At 39.3% G+C, this 23,712-nt stretch overlaps 1 protein-coding gene across 4 annotated transcripts in view; it reads left to right on the forward strand.

The window, feature by feature from the left end:
- LOC121521940 (kelch-like protein 29) overlaps positions 1–23,712 on the forward strand; it is a 172,152-nt gene that overhangs the window by 98,231 nt on the left and 50,209 nt on the right. For all 4 annotated transcript variants that reach the window (XM_041806153.1, XM_041806152.1, XM_041806154.1 and 1 more), the window contains exons 6-9: positions 10,925–11,063; positions 15,902–16,098; positions 17,693–17,805; positions 19,973–20,119. In XM_041806153.1, the coding sequence (XP_041662087.1) occupies positions 10,925–11,063; positions 15,902–16,098; positions 17,693–17,805; positions 19,973–20,119 (596 nt within the window). The remainder of the gene's footprint in view (positions 1–10,924; positions 11,064–15,901; positions 16,099–17,692; positions 17,806–19,972; positions 20,120–23,712) is intronic.

Genomic DNA, 23,712 nt, shown 5'->3' on the forward strand with positions numbered 1-23,712 from the left:
GCAAAGCAACACCATAATGGTGCCAAGTTGATTTACAGAATGTGGCTAAAGTTAGTAGTGCCTTTAAGCCTCCTTGCAGATTTTATATTCACATTGTTGTGCAGAATATCATCGCTCAGTGCTATAACCTGACACGACCTCTGGGCAGCTTTATCCCCATTTTGTAGTTAAAAATTATGCTAAACTGCTCTGTCCATGGTTGGTATTGGAGCAAAAAGAGCATTGTGGTCTCAAAGCATCAGTCAGAACAACAGTGGTGGGGCTGCTAGTGGCAGGCATTGCCAGTCTGAGTTACACTTTAGAGGGAACACTTGTTGGCCTGAAATAATCGAAAAAATAATGATTAATGTACCTCACTTATAATTCTGGTGCTGAATACAAAGGGATCTGACTTTAACCATTTAGCCTACTAATCATGTGCATCCCTACTACACACTGTGACTCAGAAAGAAATGATTTGCCTGTGAAACGTAAAATAATGAGCAGGCAAAAGTCTCTGAATCTAGTAGACCTCGATCCATATTTATGTTTGGCCACCTGCTGCTGCGCTGAGCATGTGCAGCTGCCTCTCTTTCCTTGTCAAACATTATTTTAGCACTTCCTTATTCCTCAGTGGCCTTCACTGGTCATGCCTCTTTTTTATCACACACCTGAACACTGGGAGAAACTCCCATTTTCACAAGACTAGAAAACACACAACACACCACAGTGAGACAGGAACATGAGGTCTGTTGTCACACACATCCAGCCTCTCTGCACAGGAAGCTCATCTTCCAGTTGGCTCACATCAGCTCTGGAGCTGCTGGTGAATGTCATTAAGGTGGTTCTCTGAGTTAAGATCAGTGAGTTAGTTACAGAGTGTACAGGATGATTTGAGGTTAATTAAAGCCATTACTGTGTTTGTGCCAAGTGAGAATGTTAACTTTTGGAGGCTCCTTAAGAGCCCTTGAGGACCAAAATCATCCATTTCATACATAAGGCTATAAAAATATTATACATTACTATATTTTAAACAATTTTTTGGTTAATTTTCTAAACTAACCCCCCTCTACTCAAAAGAAAGGATTATCATAACTTACAAGAAATTTAACCCGTTAAATGCCTGGTGCCTCCTGTGATTTAGATGTGAAAAAGTGAAAAAAAAAAAAAAAAAAAAAATCCATGTTATACATGCAAAGTAGATTTTTTTTTCTTCCTGGTCAATAAAGCCTGGTATAATTTTTGGCAATATTGATTTTTATGAATTTTTATTTTTTGCGCAATGTCAAAAAGTGACACCTAAAAATAGCTTATTACATACATTAGGCTTTACAATGATATACATTAAAAGTTTTTTTTTTTTTTTTTTGTAAATCTTTCAAACCATCCATCTGTCTACTCATAAAAAATCCTCCTAAATTTGAGGGAAAAAAATCATTATTTTTCTGCCATGTTTTTAGTACAGTTCCCCTCTGTTTTCCAGGTAGGAAAAAACAAAAAGTACTGAATTTGTGGTGTGACTTTTATGTTTTTGTGTTTCAAATTTCAATTTGCATGCAGTTGAATCAGTGTCTGTAAGATAATATGGTTAATCAAAGCCACTGTTGTGCCAGGGGGATATCTCAAAGCTATCCACATCAGGATCAACTAAAGCAGAATAGTGTCTTGGTTCTGAAACAAGCGTATCTTTAACTTTCTTCAACAAGATCATTAGATGTTGCAAATAACTAATAAGGTTTCAATTTATTTCAATCACGCTCCATGCATGGACGCTGTGTGGCTTATTTTCTTAAAAGAATACTATACAAATTTTTCCACAGCTTACCTTGGCAAATGAGTCCATATGGGAGCTATACTTCTAACATTGGCTCTATCATCCAATCTAAAGGCAGAGAATGTGCTCATGTAGCTGAACAACTTCCACATCATTGGTTTGCCTGCTGAATTATTAGAATGTACAGTGAAAACTATACATATTTACTACCCCGTGGAGAGAGCAGAATGAGGGAGAAGAAGAGACAAGGAGAAAATGTGATGCCAGCATGACACAAGTGGAAGAAAGAAAACCACTCACCCTTCTTTATTTCCCTCGTTATCATATTTTAAGGAAGACGAGCCTCTTCAGGAGCCCTATACATTATATCTCCCCTTACCCTTCATACAGGGACAGAGATAGCTCATTAAGATTGATCATTCCTGGTCCACTTCCTCCACCCAGAACGCTGCAGCAGCTCCTTCATTAATCACCAGGATTTTCCAGATAAAGCTCAGTGGCAGCACAGTTTCAGAAAGCCCCGGCTTCTACGTGTATAATCAGAGATATGATGTAGCCGAGGAGCAGCTGCTGGGCTTCCTGCTGCACTAGTGGTGCACCACATCCACATTTCCCTTCCTCCTCTTTACTCCCTTAAACCTATACTCACCTCCTCCATTCCTATCTCCTCACTGTAATTGTTTGTTTCTCTCACTCCCATGCTGCAGATCTTGTTCAGCCCCCCCTTCTTCTCTCGCTCTCTTCCTCCTTTTTCATATTCTGTTTTGGCTTCACTTCACATGGAGTAATGTTGGCGATATACTCCGCTGCACTTCTCTAATGACGTTCAGCACTACACCTAACTGCATGTTTGAATTGGTGTGTAAAGTTTCAGTTTGTATATAGAGTTTAAATTGACAGAGTTTTCTCTAACTGCCTGGAGAAATAAAATATCCAGTCTGACGTTTCATCATCTAAAGCAGTGCCTCCTGGTGGGCTCCAGAGGTACTGCAGGTGGACCACAAGAGGATATGACAAAAAATTAAAAACAAAAACATAACAAAAAATAAATGAAACCATACATGTTTTAATAAGGTTTGAAACTAACACATACAGCCAGAGGCTTTAGCTTTTGACACTGATTTAGAGTGTTACGATTCTTCGACAACAGAGTTTGTGGAAGAGATGAAACTTATCAGGAAAATAAAGAGGATTTTGCAGATGCCTAATCAAACCTAAATAAACATCAGTTGTTCACTCATTGGACTTTTCTGTTTAAAAATGAAAAACAAAACAGAATAACAAGAGTTTCTTCTGATTTTTGAGTCGGAAATGGATCTGCCAGAAATATATCTACCTTAAAACTGAGAGTTTGCGTTGAAATTCTGTTGATGAGATAAAAATATGAGGGTAAATACTTTGAGTCTCGTGTGGTTGTATGAGGTGGATCGTTGACTGTTGTCAAGTTTCAAATTGGGCTGTGCCAGAGTTAAGTTTGGGAAAGGCTGATCTAAAGTCTGAGTTTAAAGCTGAGTGTACAGGATTTCTGACTGAGAGCGTGCAGACAAGTGAAGTATTTGTTGTAGTTGTGTGACTGCAGAAGTGATACAGGGAAACCTTTCGACAAGCCTGTATGTGTCTTTGATAACTAAAGCCTGGCACAAATTAAAAGCTTTTTCTTTAAATCCTTACTGATTTTGGAAATGCGAGAAACCCCAGACATGCTGACAAATAACAGATTTAACATTTTTTTCTTATAGTGTGGTGTGCAATGACTCAGTTTGAATGTGTTATGTTTTACAGGACACTTTGAATAAATTGTTGCCTCATTGCCAAGGCTGTGTTTGTTGTGCTCTTCCTTCAGTTACCTTGCTTCCTGAATGGCAAACAGTCCTATCATGTGACTGGAGATGTCATAAGCCAACATCACATACTGTGTGTGTTGGATTCTAACACTTCAGTGTGGGTAAAAAGCTAGTTAATGTGTGAAAAAGCTGTTAACAGACAGGCTACAGCTCCTGATGTCACAGAGTGATCACTAGCTTAAAGTCATTAAGAACACAGCACGGGTCCGACATTTGCTTTACTCCTCTTTAGTTTTAGCCAAAAGAGACAGAACTTTTCTTTCACCCCCCTTTCATCGTTTGAGAATAACAAAACAGATCTTAAGTTATGACTTTTAATTGTTTAAGACAAAAGACACAACAAAACAGCTTTTAACCTCATTGTTACCACTTTTTTTCTAATCTACCACCATTCAGTCTGGAGGTTTATTTCCACCTGAATGGGGGCGTGGTCACATTGGATAACAGAAAGTGACTTTGCACTGCTTTTATCAATTACTCTGTCCCATGTAAGAACAGCATGTTCAACATTTACAATCTGAAGTCGGAGTAGCTCAGATCATTTTCCGAGCAGATCAGAGAGGAAAAACACATCACATCACAGAAGAATCTGTTAAGATAATGCTTGGAACCATCAGATAATCAGGTCTTTAATAATCAGGCCGACTTCTGTCAGAGGGGGACATTTAACCCTATACTGGCACGGTTAGATTGTATTGTATGCCAGGCTTAAGTCTCTGTTCTGCTTTTAATTCAAAAGTTATTTCTATTTATTCTGAAAAGGTTAAATTTATATAAAACTCTGTTTGTGTTCAATTGATTAAATTTACTCTGTTAACCTTTATAATGGGGCATTGCTGTAATTTCTATAAAACGGTAACTTTGCAGTTTTAATGAAGCAGGAGGATGGAGACGTTCTGCACACCACCTCAGTCCTAATGAAATCTCCTCCCGGCGTACAGTATGCTATCTACACAGACCACACACTTCTCATTAATGCTACACTGTAAATCAGAGGCATTCTCCTGTGACTTTGTCTCTCTGTATGTTTAGTGTACTGTATGTGTGTTTTGCTTCTGCACATGCCTGGCTGTATGTTTGTCTCTCTGCATCGTGTTTCTTTAAGATCAAAGTGTCATCTCTTCTGCGTTGGATGAATAACTGAACCCTGAGCACAAGGTGTCTGCTGAGTCTTTGCTGATCTGTGAAGGGCCCAGTCTACTTTATTTACTTTTAGTGGTGAACTTTTACAAACAAACAAACAAACAAAAAAATAGAAAGTCCATATGGCATTTTGCCTCCTTGGCACTCTGATAAATAAACCAATTCAAAGCTTTAAAGCCTGGTCTGTGGATTAAAAAGTGGCTTTCTAAGCTTGCATGCCTTCATTCCTTCAGCTTTTTATCACTGTTCCCCAAAGCTGTTCTTATGAGAAGTATATTTTATTTAAATAAAGCCTCCCAAGGCAACTTTCATGAAATACTGGCATAAGAAAATAAATCCACAGGAAGGCACTGGGTCTTGATTTCACCACATTTTTACAAAAAATTTCTGTCATTACTGAATGAAGTCTTTGTCTTGTGATGTGTTTCTGACCACTATTATCCCTTAAGCCCTGTTAAGAACATTTTTTTGTAAAACCAGTTAAATACAATAAAATAATACTAGGACAATATTTTTCCTTTTTTTTTTCAAATTTGCTTTTCTGAAGTTTGATTATTGAATGATATCACAATATTTTCAATCAAATTTAAAGATTTATCCCTTTAGGTGCCAGCTTGGCTCAAATATGACTTATTGCTAGTCTCAAGCATATAGAAATAAATAATACTGTAACTAATAGAATTTATGTTGTTATTATTACCACTGGCTGATCTGTCTAAGTGATAAACTAGAGCATTTACTTTGATGCATTTTTGCTTTTTGCAAAATGCCAGACATATCAAAAAGTCACACATTTACTGCTAACAACAAATTTTGCAAACAGCAAAAACTACGATAAAATGATGATGAATCAACATTTTTCAGAAATTCTCTTTATAATTTCCTATTTTGAAGGGCTGTTATTGATGATGAATCAGGGTGGCGTCTTTGAGGGGCCCCGAGTTCCTATCTCAATCCCCTTTTGCCCGCCACAGCTCAGTCGAGGCTGTTTAACTGCAGGCTCAAGAAGCTCAAATCAGCAGATCGGAGCAGAGGGGATATAAAGCGTCCTCATCATGGACTATAAGGCTAATGGAGCCACTGCTGCCTTACAGACTGAAATCAGGGCAGAGAGAGACTCAAGAGGTCTGTTGGACTTTAAATCCCTGGGCTGATTTTCCTGGAGTAGCTGGCTGTTGAGACGTCTGCAGATGTTAACGAGATTATGATTTTCAGAGGTAGTTTTTATATTTGATTAGAGGAAAGCCCAGACTAGACAGACATGAAGCTGTATGTTGAATAATTAAAGAATCTGTTTGAGTAGCTTGATCTTTTTCATGATGGGAAAAAAACTTTTCAAGCCTGATATTTTGTTACTGAAGCATTAACATGAACAGCTGCTGATGTTAAAAATAACGCTTTATAGAACATTTGCTTTGGAAAAGTGGGTTTCCTCTTTAATTTAATTATACTCAAGGGCTGCCAAGATTAATTAAGTTCATCACAATATACTAATGTCCACAATTTGTGCACTAATTTTGATTAATTGCATTAATTTTAACACACTTCGGTTAACGTACATTAGAATCTCCCTGCGGCCTCAGTGATGTTGAATAAGTCCACCACTGCTCCCTATTTCTCATTCCACTTTAAAAACTCACAGACAGTTCAGAAGACAAGTCGGAAGTCATTTGGACCTTTTTAATGTTCTCTTATTTCATTTTCAGTCCATAACAGTTTTTTTTTTTTCTGTGATTAGGTTCATGTTATAGTCTTCAGTCTACCCCTGAAAGCTGGTCTGTATATTAAAAAAGTCAATTAAAAAGATCCAAAACTAGACCAAAATGGTTTGAAATGCTAAATAGTGTAATTCTTGAATACTATAAAAAGGGTGTGATTAATCGCAATCAGTGACATAAATTTTGTAATTAATCACAATTAAAAAAAATTTGATTTTAAATATTTGACAGCACTATTATACACAGTTAAGTTCCACTTCATTTTGAGTTTCTGCTAAAGTCATCCTTTCATGTAGAACACAATTAATTTAGGCATTTAAAAATGGTTTGAAAAAAAAAAAACCTCAGCATAAACCCAGGTTATTTTAAAAAACAATGTATTTCTTAGGAATCACAAAACCGTGTAGATAAACCAGATATTCCAGAATTATTTAAAATGTAAAGCAATTCAACATTAAAATTAAAAGAATAAATGAACAATCATTTAAACACTGATTTTGTTTTATTATTATTATTTGTTCAGATTTTCTTTAATATTTTACCACCAGATAATTTATAGGAATGACCTTAATTAGGCCTGTTAACCTTGACCTAAGTCTATTTTATTGAAATAAAAACTTCCACTGTAAGTTCAGAAATGATGTACAATTAAATGAATTAATTCTGTTTAATTTTTCATTTTGTTTCTCTTCTCCTCCAATTCAAAACATCTCTAAGGAAACACAACAGAACTGAAACAGAATTGAAAAGAATCGGAATAGACGGAATCAGGTAAAATGTCAGATAATTGATGATTTATTTCTGTCTCTTTAGTTACAATCACACTTAACCTCTAATGAGATACAAGATAGAAACAGTTTTTTTCTCTTTCACACAAATCCAAGACCATTCATTGATGAAAGATTTTTGACAATCACTTTTTTTTAATGTTTATATTTTGGATTATTTAATAACAAAATCGAGTTCAAATAAATTAGTTAATATAACTGAACAGATTTTTTTTCTTTCTTTTCTTCCACATTAGTTTACATTTTTTACATTTGCATTATTATTTCGATTTAGGTGTTATTTAATAGATTTATTATAAAATAATACTATTATTTTATTTTTAGTATAGATACTAATGTTGGTATACTTTTACATCATAATCATCAAAACAACACATTTCTCATAAAATGAGAAAAATTCAGCAAAGAAAATCCATGACTGTGGAACAGCCAAAATCCCAGTTCAGATAAGAATGGGACAGCATTCCTCTTCTGACACACGTTTACAGACTGCTACAAGATGGTAAACATGGCCTTGTCCCTTCTTTTTTTTTTAGATGTGTTGCTGTAATCAAATTCAAAATACGCTAATATTTTCATGAAATGGTAAAAAGTCTGAGTTTCAACATCTGATATGTTGTTTATGTTCTATTGTGAATAAAATTTGGGTTTATGAGATTTCCAAATACGTTAACAAAATAGAATAAAATAATATAAATTCTATTTTTATTCTTAAATGCAGTGTTTTTTCTTCTTTCTTTTAAAATTAATACTTAATTTAGTCAGCAAGATAAGAAAAATGTCCGGTTTTATCTTGAAGACTTTATTAATAATCACATACTACAGAGCCATTTTGCTGTAATATTGAAACATTTCTACATTTTGCTACAGTTCTTTTTACACATTGCACTTTGTAGGTAAAGAAAAGCACGGCATTCTTCCTACCTCATGAGAAGTTTTCTCTAGTCAAAATTTTGATGTGAAAACAAGATGTGGATTTCACAGAATTACAGAACCCTAAGATGGCTCCTAGTTCAACAACCAATAATGTTTTGCCTCGCCCTTCTACGGCAGCCAATCACAGCTCAGTGAGAGGACTTACTACACCTTATAGTAAAGAAGACATGCTGCGCTACGATAGGTTACTGGAAACTACACTGAGGACCTCATTGGCCCCAGTGTTTAAATGTTTAACAGTGGAGTTGCTAGGCTGAGCAGCAGAGTCGGGCCTGTTGTTGTTCCCCCCCATCAGCTGCATCGACCAATCAGGAAGAGGCAGCTCAGACCTTCAGTACTATAAGGAACTGATTGGAGGAGTGATTTTCACACTTTTTGCCCAAGGCACACCTAAGATCAAGCCAAAATCTCAACGCACACCATATTTGTATCCATGTAAAACAGCCTGTCAAACATGTGTTGTAGTTTCTTTAGCTGTTGTAAAGTTGTAGTAACAATATATGGTTGTACAGATTCTCACGGCACACAGAGACTTGCCTCAAGGAACACCAGCGAGCGCCACAAGATTAGAAGATGGAAACTACGCCAGTGTTTCAGTACTGTTTGCAACTGAAAGTTGTGCAGAAGTGCTGCACATTTTCCCTCAATGATGACATCTTTGCTCTCTCTACAAAAACAACCCACAGTACTTCTTCATGTGTGCAGATTCCCTTGAAGAGATTTTTCTCTTAATGTATTGAGACGTCTGCTGTTTCACAGCGGCTGTGGTCCCACTAAGAGGCTCAGCCTCACATACTCCATACCAAAGCAGAGAAAGAGGACGCCATTAGCAGTTTCATGGTCTACACTGTTGATGAGGAGTTCTGGGGGGGGGGTCATTATTATCTCTTCCATCAGACATTCAGGTGTGTCTGCACGGCTCTGAGGGAGGTGGCCATTGTTTGCCGACAAGCTGAGTTCTTTGTCTCCTCCTCTCTCCGTCTCTATTCTGGAGGCAGTTTGTTCTCTCTGTGACTGATTGGAGGAGAGAGCCGCAACGGTGTCTAATGCAGACTCAAAGTTACTGTGAGTTCAGTATTAAGAGTCCGTGCTCATGCAGTCATCAGATAGCTGCATGACTGGCATGCAGCAGACGTGGAGAGAGACGTTGGGGGTTGAGACATTAAAAAAGCTGTATTGATGATGAAGAAGCCTTTTGTTTGCATATTTACGTACGCCCACTGTAGCCCATGCTGCTCTGCATCTAGTCCAATCACGGCAGACGTGTAGTCAAAGACTGAGTCTATTGTTTCCCTCCTCATCTGTATTCATCATATTTAAAAGCAGCACCTTTCTTTCTGCTCATTAATTCTTTGATATAAAAACTGTGAAGGATGCATTGAGAAAAGACTTTTCTCAATGCACCTTGTCATGTGTCTTTATTCTGTATCATTTCATCTGCTGAATGGATTCAGAGCTGAGCTCCCAGTGTCAGTCAGCAGAATGAAGGTGCTAAATGAGAGCAGATTCAGTCAAATAAAAGGCTGAGTGTTATTCTAGGTTTAATTAGATTTCAGCTTTGAATCTGACGTGAGCTCAGACCTCTTTCAGGATGATAAAGACCAACTCCTTTTTTCCAGCCCCAGTGTATCACTGGTACAATCTCAAATCTTTTCAGTTATCCTGTTTTTTGACTGGCCTGGTAGAAAATTGAGCCTTTGTGCCGATCAGGCAGGATTTTCCACCTTACTTACTGTATCTAACCACCATGTACTCCAACCTTATCCTCCCCCAGCAGGGAATACGTGCCTTTAATTTAGACTGTCCTCTGTGCCAAATAGATGTTTACCATGCAGTCTCTGTTCACTCTCAGGCGACAGTATGGAAGCTGGCATTCTCAACAGCAGATTAGCAGAGCTACAGTGTTGGTTCTCCCTCCTGAGGCTGCAGAAGTTTCTTGTCTCCTGCTGATTTTCCCTCTCAGCTTCCCCTCATGGTGCCTCATTAAGACACAGAAAAACAAGAGCCTCCAACACAACGTTACAGTAAGGTCAAGCTTAACATGGAGCTGCTGCACCACATTACATGAGTTTCTGTGTACTGCAGCCTGCAACAGCAAACTGCTTTGCTCTGAAGATGTTTTTTCCCATTATGTTTTTAATTCTCGCTGGAGAGGAAGACAAGGCGGATGGGGAATTACATTTCCTAAGAGCGTTTGGAGAATGAGCAGTTGTTTTCTCATTGAGCCACATTTGAAGGTCAGCTCTTGGCTGACTGTACTTTTTGTGAAAAGTTTATTCATGCAACAGTGTTTGTTTTCAGCCCACATCTCCTTTAGCAGAAATTAGTATCAGTCGTCTTCTCGTCATTGAAGGCATACCTCTGTAGTGTACATGAAAGAGGTCAAGTATGTTTTTATTCAGATGTCTCCCCTTAATAATGATGGCTTTTCATCACATACTTAGAGCTACCTTTTTCAAGCATGCTTAAGGTATTATGTCTCAGAGTATTAGCTAATGTCCCCTTTAAATGCACACTTTTTTTTTTTACGTCTAATTCATGTCATTTTTAATTCCTGAACAAATTCCTTCTCTTTTTTCAGATATTGTGCAAAATGCTTAACACTGTGCAGCAGTTGTGCTCCACAATCTGCACTTTTTCCATTTTGTTTCTTGCTGTCATGCTCTCATGTTTGCACAGGAGGGTGAGAAAATATGAAACCATAACTTGTAATTGTTTGTCTGTTTTTTTCTTGTTCTCCAGAGATGTTGAAGGAGTTGAACCAGCAGCGCAGAGAGAAAGAGTTTACAGACCTGAAAATAATAGTTGAAGGCAAAGAGTTTGAAGTCCACCAAAATGTTCTAGCTTCCTGCAGCTTGTATTTCAAGGACCTGGTGAAAAGGTTTGCCTTCTCTTCCCCCCCTCCCACCAGCTCTTGATCCAATCTGTTCTTTTCATAGGGTGCATTTGTGTCGCTTTTCCCTTCCCCTCTCTCTCTTGCAGGTGTGTGAAGACTTTGGTTCCTAGCACAGGGCCAGCAGCCATTCCTTCCTCTTCCCTCTCAAATGAATGTATCTGAAAGCGGATTATAAAGGTCACACTTCCTCATCACCTTTCCTCCTCATGTAGAGTGATTTAACCACATTTCTTTAATGAGCAGTGAAAATGTTCCATGACTGGGGATATTTTAAACTCACCAAAGAGCCAAAAAACAGAGGAATCAAACATATCAGACTTTGGGTGGTAACTCACCAAAGTCGCGCTGAGTCCTGTGGACACAGGAGCCTTTGTCTCCAGAGTTGTTTTATTTTTTCTGATACCAATTCTTGAGATAATGCAGAAAAAAAGAGAAGAAAAAAATCATAGACCAAGTAGTCCTAACAAGTGGAATGAAAATGTATTTCAGAGTAAAAAACTAAGGATAAAGAAATTTTAATGGAAGCCCTCAATGCTAATACAGCTCTTTAAAAATGTTTTAATGACTGAAGAATTAGCATTATTTTCCCCTATATGCTCCATGTTTTTGGTCTGCTTTCTTGTTTTAAAGTGTGCTTGTGTGCATATGTGTGTGTCAGTACAAGTGTCTAAAGCTTAAAAGCCATAATTTCATCATGTCCTCATCCTTACTTTAAATCCTTGCAGGTGATTTTTATTGGCTTGATTGAGCGTCTTCCCAACATTTTTTTGCTGCTTTAAATGTGCCTCAGACTACCTGACATGAAGCTTGTATGCAAGTTTTTTTTTTTTTTTTTTCCCAAGCATCATTTATTTGTGTGTTTTTGTCTGTTCTTCTTTATAATCATAGGAGACTGCAATTAGTCAGAGTGAAAGCAGAAATGTAACCCTTTTTAAACAGCCCACACAGGCCAGATGACTAACTTAAAAAAATTTCAAAGCTTTTCTGGCAAAGTACTGCATGAAATGGAAAAATCATCACAATAATTAGTTTCCAAATATTCTTTTTAGGAAGACACTTCTCTCTCCAGTGTGCTCCAGCCCTCATAATTCTCAGATTTAGTATTCAGACCTTTCTTGGTGTTTGTGTTTGTGGCTTCTGCAATCTTGTGTTGCTGCCTGTCTTTGCCAGGACACTCTTTTAATGACTTTGTTAATTTCAATGACATTTTCCTGGTTAAACAAATTTGAATAATTATCTTAACCAATGATACCTTAAGTAATGTTTCTCCCCAATCTGTGTCTAAGAACTCGCATCAATTTTCTCTTCAGCCTGTCTTTTATACCAAATCCTAGCCAAGCTGGTTAAGTCAGTTTTTCCTCTGGTTAGCACGTCCATTCTGGACATAATAAATATGCCATTATTGACAGGATATGTGCCAATCTTTTAAAGTAGCTCTAAGGCTTGATTCAGGTACCTTAGTGAGGTAAGTGTCTTGAGATAACCTTGGTTACGAATTGGAGCAATACAAACAAAGATTGATTGATTTATGATTGATTGATTATAGGATGTGATGTTGCTTTAAAAATGTTCATGCACACCGACCCAGCATTAAACCTTTTACCCTCCCTTTTAAAGAGCAGGACGATTTATCTCAGGTGATTCCATTCTGTCTTTGAGTATGTAAGCTCAGCAGACATTTAATTCAAGACCACTGCATCTCTGCATTACAATGTAAAAAGCTTCTTTAAATGGTCCAGACACATGCATTTTAGCTTTGTTTTTTCTCTGTCAGTTCAGGAATTTTCCTCATGTGTGAGTCACTTAGCATTTTGACTATAAGCTGGTAGAGAGCAATGTTAAAGCCCATTACGCCCAGGATGTACTTGTCTTAAATTCCCATACACAGACACATGTTGGCTGCCATGCATCCTCTGCATCAGTTTGACACATCTGCTGTGCAAATCCTCAAAAATAAACGCAACGACGACCCGAGAGGTAGGATGCAACTGTGGTGGAGGCAGAGGCAGTGTGATAGTCAGCACAGCCGCAGAGAAAACAGTGGATGACTGTTAGAAAGACACACTGATAGTCCAAATGTATTATAATCTACATATGATGTGTTATTGTCAGTGCACAGGGAGAAAAAGGTCCAGCCAAAAAACTAGGGACAGATGCATTTGATTGCACAAGTGTTTACACTGCTGAACAATTTGGGAAACTAATCTAATTGCGATTTTTGTTTACCAGTATTGCAGCTACTTTTAATATGAGATTATTTTTCAAGTTCCTCATCTTATGTATTTCTCAATAAAAAACAATAAATAATTCTACATAATAACAAACACAAGATTTGTTGGGTTAAACCAAAGATTAATAACTCATAAATATGTATGTTATTGTGATTATTTTGCATTTTTTGACCCATTGTAAATTCAATATAAATTGTTGTTTTGAATAGAATGCTGACTTTATGGCTCTCATTTTTAAAAAGACAAAACATTTTCAAAAAAAACAAAAAAACAAAACAAATTGGATTTTCCTGCAAATTTATCTAGAAGAAAATGACAGTTAAATGTGTGCATGATTTGTAGAGCATAACATTTCTGCCTCAAAAATGTATTAAAACTGGTATTTAAAAAAACATTTCAGGTATAAAACACCCTCTGAGGGACATGTTGCGATTTAATCTAAGTTTTGATTACTTGTCCAGCCCTGGTCTCAACCTAACAAATAATTAAAATAAAATCAGCACTATAGACCAAGGTGTCACTGTGTAAATTGATGACTTTCAGCTGAGTGCATCGATGTTTGTTTGTATAATTTTAATTTTTCATTAAATATATAGCTGCATTTCACATGATGACAATTAAAACCAAACAAAAAGTCATTCATGAGGACTGTGTCTATTTTTATCAGCTGCTGTGATGATGTCCAACAATGCATTTAGCTCAAAGTCATCAAATAACATGGTCACCAATTAAAGCAAAACGTCAGGACTGTGGCGTCCATACATAGAGGGAAATGTTGTTGAAATGAAGTGCAGATGGAGTGTTTAGACCAGCAGTCATCAGTCTGAGCTGATTTAATGTTACAGTTGATAACTCATGTCAATATTATGTTTGCTCTGATCTCAGTATTAACTGTATGGTGAGTGTGTCCATGTTTGTAGTTTACATCCTACACACCAGGTAGTCGTACACGGCCTGAGTTCCCTCATATGCCCTCCAAAGGTATCCTCCAGTAACATGTCATGCATAGACAAGTTAATTTACAAGGATGCTCATGACGCAGCTGGACACTAACACAAGGTGACACAATATATCTCCGTACACTCAGCCCTCTACTGCCCTCAGCCTAACGAAACACTGCACTTTCTAATACCCCCTCATATTTCTATATGAACCGTTTTGACCCACTGTAATTAAAGTACTTTGTCTCTCGTCCTCCTTTTCCTTCCTCCACAACTTCCTCCCTCACTATTGAAATTCAAGTCTGTAACCAGACGCAGCATAAACATGCGCTTTCTTTTTTCCTTCAAATCATAGGAGAAACTCATTTCCTAAAGCATAGGTGCTCAGAGAAAATAAACTGCCACTTGAGCTGCTTCCTATTACACTAATTGGACAGGTTGATGAGCATGCTCTTTTATTTTTAGCTCTTTCCCCTCACTCTTTTCTTCCTTTATGTCTTTGACACTGAACCACACTTCCCTTCCTTCCTTCTACCCCGCTGTCCTCACATAACACTTTGTGGTTTCTTACTTTCAGGAGGAAAAAGGGTAACTTTCTTGGATTTTCCAGCCAAAGTCCATGCAGAGAAATGTCTTTTCTTTTTTTTCCTGGACGCCCTTCTTTTTTCCCCTCTCACCTCCTGAGTTCTGCTTTAAAATGACAACTAATGTCTCCGTTCATACACTACAGGCTGCTGATGAGTAATGTAGCAGGGATTAAGGTTCTGTTTAGGTGTGATGGTGGATTTTTTTTCTGGTTGGGGGGTTATCACAGTTATGGAACACCCCAACCCCCCTCTCTGAAGGATGGCTGCTGGCTCCCTGTGGAAGGACCGTCTCACCCTGCCTCCCTCTCCTCTCTCCTCTTCTATCTGACCATTTCATCCTCCTGTCTCGTCTTGTTTGTTTTTCTGTCTGTGTCTCTAAAAGCTGACTGTTTGTCCTGACTTCTAATCCAACACACAGAAAAAGAAGATATACACAAAATGAAGACTCACAGAGACAGACAGAGCTGGATATTTGTTATACCATGAGTGACAGCGTCAAACAGCCTCCATCTATCTTAATGCACACTGCTTTTCATGTTGAGCCTACAGCCACAGCAAGGAGAAACATACGTAGTAGTGCAGGCACACACTTTCATGAGCAATCACACTCAGCTTGAGTACAGCACACTTTAACCAGCATCCATTATATTCAGTCGTCTGTCAGTGTTTGAACTGTGCTTTCACTTTGTTTCTCTGATTTCTGTCTCATAGCTCATATGCTCCTGCCATGTATGCATGTCCACCTCTGAAACTATGCATACATGAAAAAAACATTTAAAGAGCATGAAGCATAGCAATAATGTATGTCTAATCTTTGGCTAGAGAGATTTTGTTTCAGATGCAGCAACATAGTTACATTTAGAAAAGTAGAACGATCCAAAGTTGTGTCTGTCCCTTTTTATTTAAGTTCTTCTTGTTTAACGACTTACTTTTTCCAAACTCAAACTGACCCAGGTGTGTTTTAAGTGTTGTATCTGTGTCTCTTTTCTCTTCTCCTTTGTGTCTTCGTTTGTCCTCTCAGAGCACCCCTAACTCTCCTCTCTCTGCCGTGATTGGTTGATCAGGTCATCAAAGGAGGCAAAGAGCGGGGAGATGCTGGAGCTGAACATGAGCAACATCAGCGCCGACGTGCTGGAGCAGCTGCTCGAGTTCGTCTACACGGGATCACTGATCATTGACTCGGCCAATGCCAAAACGCTGCTGGAGGCCGCCAACAAGTTCCAGTTCAATACCTTCTGCAAAGTCTGTGTCTCCTTCCTAGGTAGGAGCAGCTTACAGCACAGGACGGTGTCGTTTGTCATTGTTCATCACTGTGCACATTCTTACTGAACGTCTCGGACATATAATTGTTGTCGCCATCTCTTTGGTGCATCAACCTCCTTTTAATAATTTCTCCAAAGTGTGCAGCCAAGTGAGAATCCTGCTTGTTGATGCTCTCAGTCAGCCTCTGATTTCATCCTAGTGGATGGGGGACGCACAGGGAAGATTTAAAAAAATGTCAGGGAGCAATTGTTACTTACATTTCAAAGTGTCTGACCTGGATGAAATCCAGAAAAAGCCAAACAGATTGATATGTAGACAAGCTGTGGAAAGAAGAGGATGTAGGGACTTTCTGAAGAGAAATACAAAGTCATGTTCAAGATTAGAGTGGGTCACCAAGAGCTGCAAACATCAGGTTTTACTTCCCATATGATAATTAGTTTTCATATCATCATTATCAATTTGCATTGTCTTCACCAACATATATTGCAACAAAGTGCCAAGTGCTGGGTCATTCAGAAAGAGCTGAAGCCTAAAAAGAAGTAGATTGGGACAGCAGCAGAGAAGAATCTAGCTAAGTGCAAAGTGTTCTCTAAAAAGCTGGGTCTATAGCTTTCTCTTGGAGGTAGAAAGGGACTCTGTGGATTAAATAAAGTTGGGAAATTCATTCCACCACTGAGAGACAACAGAGGAGAAGAGTCGGGCTAGTGACTTAGGGCCCTGATGTGACGGAAGTACAAGGCACCTTTTGCTGCCAAGTGCAGTGGAGAGGGCGAGTAAGCCAGGTTATGAATTCAATGGAGCTGAAGCCAGTGTTTAGAGATGAATGGAGGAGTGACATGAGCCGTCTTGGGTTGGTTGCTGCATTCTGGATCACCTGCAGAGGTCTAAAGGTGCATGTAGGGAGGCCTGCCAGGAATAAGTTACAGTAGTTGATGTAGGATATTACAAGAGCCTGTACCAGGAGCTGTATTTATGCTCTGTCAGGTAGAGTTTGATCCTCTTCATGTTATTGAAGGTAAATTTTCATGGCTGTGCAGTCGAGGCCACATGAACCTTGAGGGTTAGCTCGTCATCAATTATGATAGCCAGATTCTTAGCGGAGTTAGTAGGCATGACTTTTAATACATCATTGCCAGTGAGACATTGGAAAGTTCTAAAAAAATCTCTGCTTTAATCTAATCTGAAAAGAAGAAAAAGGTGAATTTTGTCTCCTTGAGAAAAGACAAATTAATATTGTGCCAAAAATCATTTAAGTTTGTCAGAGTAGGAACAACAAAACATCTCCTCAAATGTATTTTACCTCTTTGACTTTTATTTACCAAGTTTCAGACTCAAGAAAACAAAAAAGACTTTCTTGTGTGAATTTGCCCTTCTAGAGATCCGGACTCTTCTGTACTTGATCCTCTTTAGACTCAGGCAGATACACAGCCTGTTAGACTCTGAGTCTTTGCAGCCTGCAGACCATTTTCTGTTCCAGGTTTTATTACATCTTTGATATTCGTATGTTTGAATGATGTTTTTTTTTTTTTTTCTGTCTTAATCTTCCTATCTCTGTCTCTCTCTGTATGTCTGCCGTTGTTTATTAACTGCAGAGAAACAGCTGACTGCAGCTAACTGTCTGGGAGTGCTGGCTATGGCTGAAGCCATGAGTTGTACTGAGCTCCATAACATGGCCAAAGCCTTTGCACTGCAGAACTTCCCTGAGGTGAGTGGAGATTATTCATCTATCTGAGCTTTCCAATGTTCCTTAAATACTTGAAATGGCACACTACTGTAAAGAGTTTGAGAGCAAGTAAAAACAGAGTTCCCACTAGACTTTTTGGTCTCTGACTGAGCTGAGCTTTTCCTTACATACAATACATGCAGTCAGTTGCACAATATGTGCCTGTGTTTAACACATTAACAAAATCAACAGCCAAATACCATCCTTCGCTGATAACACCAACAAATCCTCCAAAAAAATAACCAACCAGTGCTCTGTTAACCATAACACACCTTAAAAGTTTGTATTACAAGTGAAAAATTACCATCAATAATCCAGTATTAGTTCTCAAATACTGATGATCTCAACTGTAACCTCAGCTAAAACAGTAAAACCCAACCATCATGGTCTCTTTAGAGGGGTCACAAAGAAAGACCAAAGCGTCCACTGTTGATAGTTTGGTCCAGTCCCCCTCTCATTGATGGGTCTTTCCACACTGCTGCTGCTGATTAGCCAGGATGCCCTGAGCATGAACACCCAGCTACTCGGAAGAGGGGTAATGCTCTTGCCAACAGCTCCAAGCAGACCTTCTGCACAATTGTGATTCTGTGTTAATTACAGTTCAGCTTCATCTGAGAATTGGTCATAGATACATTTACCCACTCATGGAAGTCCACTACAGATCTGCTTGGCATTGGCACATCCTTGTCCTGGCCACTTTGTCTGTGTTGAAGCTGCTCAGCTATCAACAGTTCCTTTGTTTCGCCTTCCTTATAACCTGTAGCTATGACTAAATCAAAATCCTTTCATACCACTGATTTGTTTAACCTTTATTTAACCAGGAAAATGTCACTGGGATTAAAAGTCTCTTTTTTAAGAGTGTCCTGGCCAAAATGTCCCTGCATAGTTTTCAGTAGCTAAACTTCCCTAGTGCTAGGCTTTGTTTGACATTATCCACGTTGATCACATGAATATTCATGTGACTAAGTAGCCATGTGCTTGCTGCCTGAGTAGATAAACAACATCGGCACTGCAAGTAAAGTGGGTTGTAGTAAAAAAAAGTAAAATTAAAATTCCTTTGAGTCTGTATTAGAGGATTATTTCAACACATCTTCCAGGTAACAGAATATATAATATGTAATTATTCTATTACTATTTACTTATTTGGCATATTTTTCAGTTTGAAATGTTGACCATTAATAGTTTTATCTGCCAAACTTCCACCTGTGAAACTGGCCAAAGACCAGTAAATACCAGCTATTGGTAGCTCAGTAAAACTGTAAACAAATGGCTCTTGAGATCTGGTTAAATTGGCGCTTATTGTATGAATAGGTGACTCAATTTTATGTCTAGTTTTTAGACCTAACATTGATTGGGGGAAAATTCTGTTTTCCTGAAGAGATTTCAGATCATTATTTGAACACTTTTGTTATTGACAAGTCATGCATTTTTTAGTTTAAACAAGTCCAGTACATGGAGATGAAAGTAAAACACAAACAGTGAACATTTCAAATTACCCCCTTGTATCTCTATTTTAGCTTTAACCTCTCTCAGTGCCATATTTGTGTGAACAATGGTTCAACGCCTATTTCCAAGCTGCTGTCTGATAACACACAGCTAAAATGTGTACATTATTTTGAAACACAGACAGAAGAAACTCAGCAGTGTCAGCTTTTTTGTGGGTTAGAAGGAGACTGAATCACTCAAAATTAGATTAGACAGAAAATTGCTTGTAAGAACTTCAGGGTTTGGTACTTTTCTTCCTGAGAGTTATTGATGCCAATGGGATCAATAGCACTCTGGAGTGTGCCCATGAAATCTGAGAGTGCAACCAGAAGAAAAAAATGCTTGGCTTTGGATAGCTTTTGCTCAAAGAAGCAAAGTTTAATAGCTACTTTGAATCTGCCAAATCCCTCAAACTATGTCTACTTTCACTGCCAAAGCTGACTTAAAAGCTGTGTCGTCTTTTTAGTGAGGAAAAAAAAGGTGAAGAGTTCATGCCCATATGATCAACTCTACTGCTTTGCTATGCTTTACACACAGAAAATCTAAATTGAATCCAAACACAATTATGGAATTAGAAATATTGAAAAATGTGTTTTTAATGACTTTGCAGTCAATAAATAGATTGTGAACCATGCATGATTTATGGCAAGTTGCTTTTCTTCAGGTGGCGGGACAGGCAGAGATTCTGAGTGTGTCCAAGGATGATCTGGTGTCTTACTTGTCCAACGACAGCCTCAACACCAAGGCTGAGGAGCTGGTCTACGAGACGGTCATCAAATGGATCAGACAAGAGCCAGACTCCAGAGTGGAGGTGAGAAAAAGAGAGCTGACGACTGTGTTTGTGAAGAATCTGTCTGCTCAGTGTCCTTTAAAATGAGCACACATGTTTGAGTATCATTAGACAACAGTGTGAGGTAAAGCTCCTTATCAACTACAGATGGAGGTAAACACAGCAGTAGATTATAATCCCAGGAGAGATTTTTCCTCAGAATGAGCTCTATCCTTAGTTTGTGACATACTTGAAAAACATCCACAGTCCTTTTTCTGTTTATATAACAGGTGTTTGATTTATTCCTGAAGGCTGTTAACCAAAGTCCAGGGTTTCTTCCTGTGGAAATGTAATGCAATGAAATGCAGTATGTCAGATTTTAAAACCAAGGAATCAACAAGCCTTGAAGTCAGGCATCAAATTATCCATGAAAAGGTAAATGGACTGCACTGATGGAGGAAATCCATCCTGTAGGTAAAATCCCTCAGTTTTTCAGATTTTTATGGATTGAAATATAAAACCATTACTTTGAGTCCAATGATCTAAAGTTTTTATAGCTGTCTTAAAGAGAAAGTGGGATTATTTTCAGATAAATTACAGCAGTCCATCAGTGGAGGAGTCGTTCATTCAGAGTAATGACTCCTCATCAAGCAGCAAGACAGGAAAAAACTGCCTCATATCAATCTCACCCCAGCGACACTTTCCAACTCCCCCTGGGGGGTTCTGAGGTGTTCCCAGATCAGACAAGATATATAATCCCTCCAGTGCGTGGGTCTTCCCCAAGGTTTTTTCCCAGCTGGATGTGCATGGCATCCACAGGGAGGCGACCAGGAGGCATCCAGATCAGATGCCAAAACCACCTCAAATGCCTCAAATACCTCAACTGCCTCATTTTGATGCATAGGAGTAGAACTATACAGTACACAGGTGTGATCCTCTTCCAGTTCCCAACCAAACTCCAAGAAAGCTGTATACTCAGAACTGCTGTTCAGTTCATAAGCACAAAAACGGTCTGAGCCTTACTCCCTCCCACTGTTAGTCACAGAGAGGCAAGCCCTTCGTTCACTGGGAAGAACATCAACATAGTGACGCTCAGCCAAGGGCTTGTGAGTATCCCCACACCTGCCTGGCATCTCTCATCCTTGGCAACTCTGAAGGAAAGAGTCCAGCCCCTCTCCAGGAGTTTGGTACTGGATCCAGAGATGTGTGTGGAAGTGAGCCCAACTCTATGTAGTCTGGATCACTCTGACTCCTACACCAATATTGGCTTCTTTCCCACCAGATGGGGGAAATTCCACATGCCGATGGTCAGTCTGTGCACCGGGGGTCAGCATGCCAAGGCCCCATAGAGAGAAGCCTGGCAACCAGATGCTTGCCTGTGGCCTGGTCCAGCTCCAGGGGGGGGACACCCCTGGTATCCTGGTCTGGGTGAGGTTTGCTGGTTCATGGTGGGTGTTTTATTTGCTTTTTTGTGTGGGCCCTCCCTGGGACCAATTTGCCTTGGGAGACCCTACTAGGAGCTAATGCCCCTAACAACACAGTCCCCAGTTTCAAAGGATCACACAACCCCCTCCATCATGATAAGGTAGCGATTCAATGACAGCAGTGATACCTGTTAATTGTTACTGTACATAGAGACCTGAAATGCAATAAAAATAGGTTTTGAAGACGTTTTCGTCTTAAAATTTTTATATTGTTGGTAACTCTAAAAGAAATCTGTCTCCTGTAATTCTAATATTTCTATCGAAGCTGATGACCAGTTTGTGATCTTTGTCATTTTCATCAAAAACCTTAAACTAGCTCAGACTGACAGACTACTGCTATCTCACTCTCTAGTGGAGAGGTGCAGAGGTGACTTACTCAGAAGAAGAAAGAAAAGAAGAAAGAAATGGGACTTTTTTCTTAGTTGTCTTTCCAGTGGAGTGTGTTGATTCCTGAGAGGAGAAACTAAGGGTGTACTCACACTAGCCCATCCGTACCGGGCCTGGGCCCATTTCAGCCTAAAGTCCGGAATTTTCAGCCAGTGTGAGTGCAATCGTTTCGTGCTTTGGCACGGCACGCTTTGCAGCCCCAGCACGGATGGACGAGGTGGGCCTAGGCACACACGGATGCAAATGAAGGAGCACAATGAGGGAATTTGATGTAGCGTGAAGTAACAACAAGAGGGCCCGCCTCAGAGAGCCCACCAGGCAGCGGATGCATGCTAGAGACAGCAGGATCCCAGTCCAGTCCACATTTCTGACCAGTTTCTGGCAAAGTCAGGCTTTAATGACTGTGAGACGTTTTTTGGTTTGTAAAATAAAGCTTCTTCACTTGTTTTAGTCCCAAACAGCAGCTCACAGGATAACAAACACCTTTCATCCTCCGTGCGTAAAGGAGAGTGCCAAATACACAGACAAGTGTGTGCCGGGGTTAACCACATGGCTGATTTAACCTCTCTTATTAAAAAATTATAATGCCAAACTATCATCCACTGAATTAACTTACCTCTAATTGTATTTCATGTCACCAAGAAGTGAAAGTGGGATCTTGATCACTGACATTTGAACGGATCATCGTTTATTAATCCTGAGGCGTTTTTACCTCCAGCTCTCATCAGATGGTTAAAATTGCTGTTGTCATGGTAAAAAAAAAAAAAAGAAGAAAAAAAACTATTAACTGATATTTAATCCTGCTCTGGACACATGAGAGCTTGTTTGGTGCACCAGGCATCCAGGATTACGCTGAGAAAAGGCACAGTTTGTGGCGTATAAAGGAATGCCAAGGGGATTCAGATAGTATAAGGACACGCAGGGGAATGACTGTAGGGGCTCATACGAGTTAAAAAGTCTGGGTTTCATTCAGCAGAAGTGCTTGGAACTCTGATCAGGCTCCAGATTATATGCTGTGAGCGATAACTCTCCGCTATGAACCGCTTTTTCTCTCTCTCTCTCCTCACTTGGCTCTGTATAGTTAATGTAGCTGATGATCAGGGGAAATAATTCTGGTGTCAGATCAGATATCGTATAAATCTGTAACTATTTTACAGCCTAAAAACAACACTTATGCATACTGAGTCATCAACGGTGGATGCTTCATGTAATGACGTCGGTGCGTGATGTATCCGTGCCCAGGCCTAGATGTGTTGAGCAGTGTGAGTGCGGGCCAAAGGGGGGACAGGGGAGGGGGTGAAATGGGCTTCAGCGTGGTTAGAATACAGCACGGTATGGATCGCCTAATGTGAGTACACCCTAAGGTCGTCCCCTCTCCAAAGAGAGGAAGGTGTGTGTGGAGGAGGGGGGCAGGTGAGCAAGAAATAAGGAGCTATAGCGGAAAAGAGCCCCCTGTGTTCTAGTCTGATATATCCAGTGAATGGTGCCTCTTTGCACTGCTATAAACTCCAGGCAACAGAGATGTGATCAAGCTCTTGGTCAAACTCAAATCATCCGTGTGAGTGTGACCAAGAAAAACAACCAGCAGGCCTGCAGAGAGGACAAGAGAGGAAGAAAGCAGAGACAGTTTTAGCTCCCATCATGCCTCAAGAGGAAGTTGTATGACCCCCAGGATTCAGTTTACACGCATGGCCCAGCATCAGCCCAGCATCAGCCCATCTCTTCTCCCCTTATGAAAGCAGCAAATCTTTCCCCCCAGAGCCT

This window comes from Cheilinus undulatus, linkage group 14 (assembly GCF_018320785.1).
Source record: "Cheilinus undulatus linkage group 14, ASM1832078v1, whole genome shotgun sequence".
NCBI lineage: Eukaryota > Metazoa > Chordata > Actinopteri > Labriformes > Labridae > Cheilinus > Cheilinus undulatus.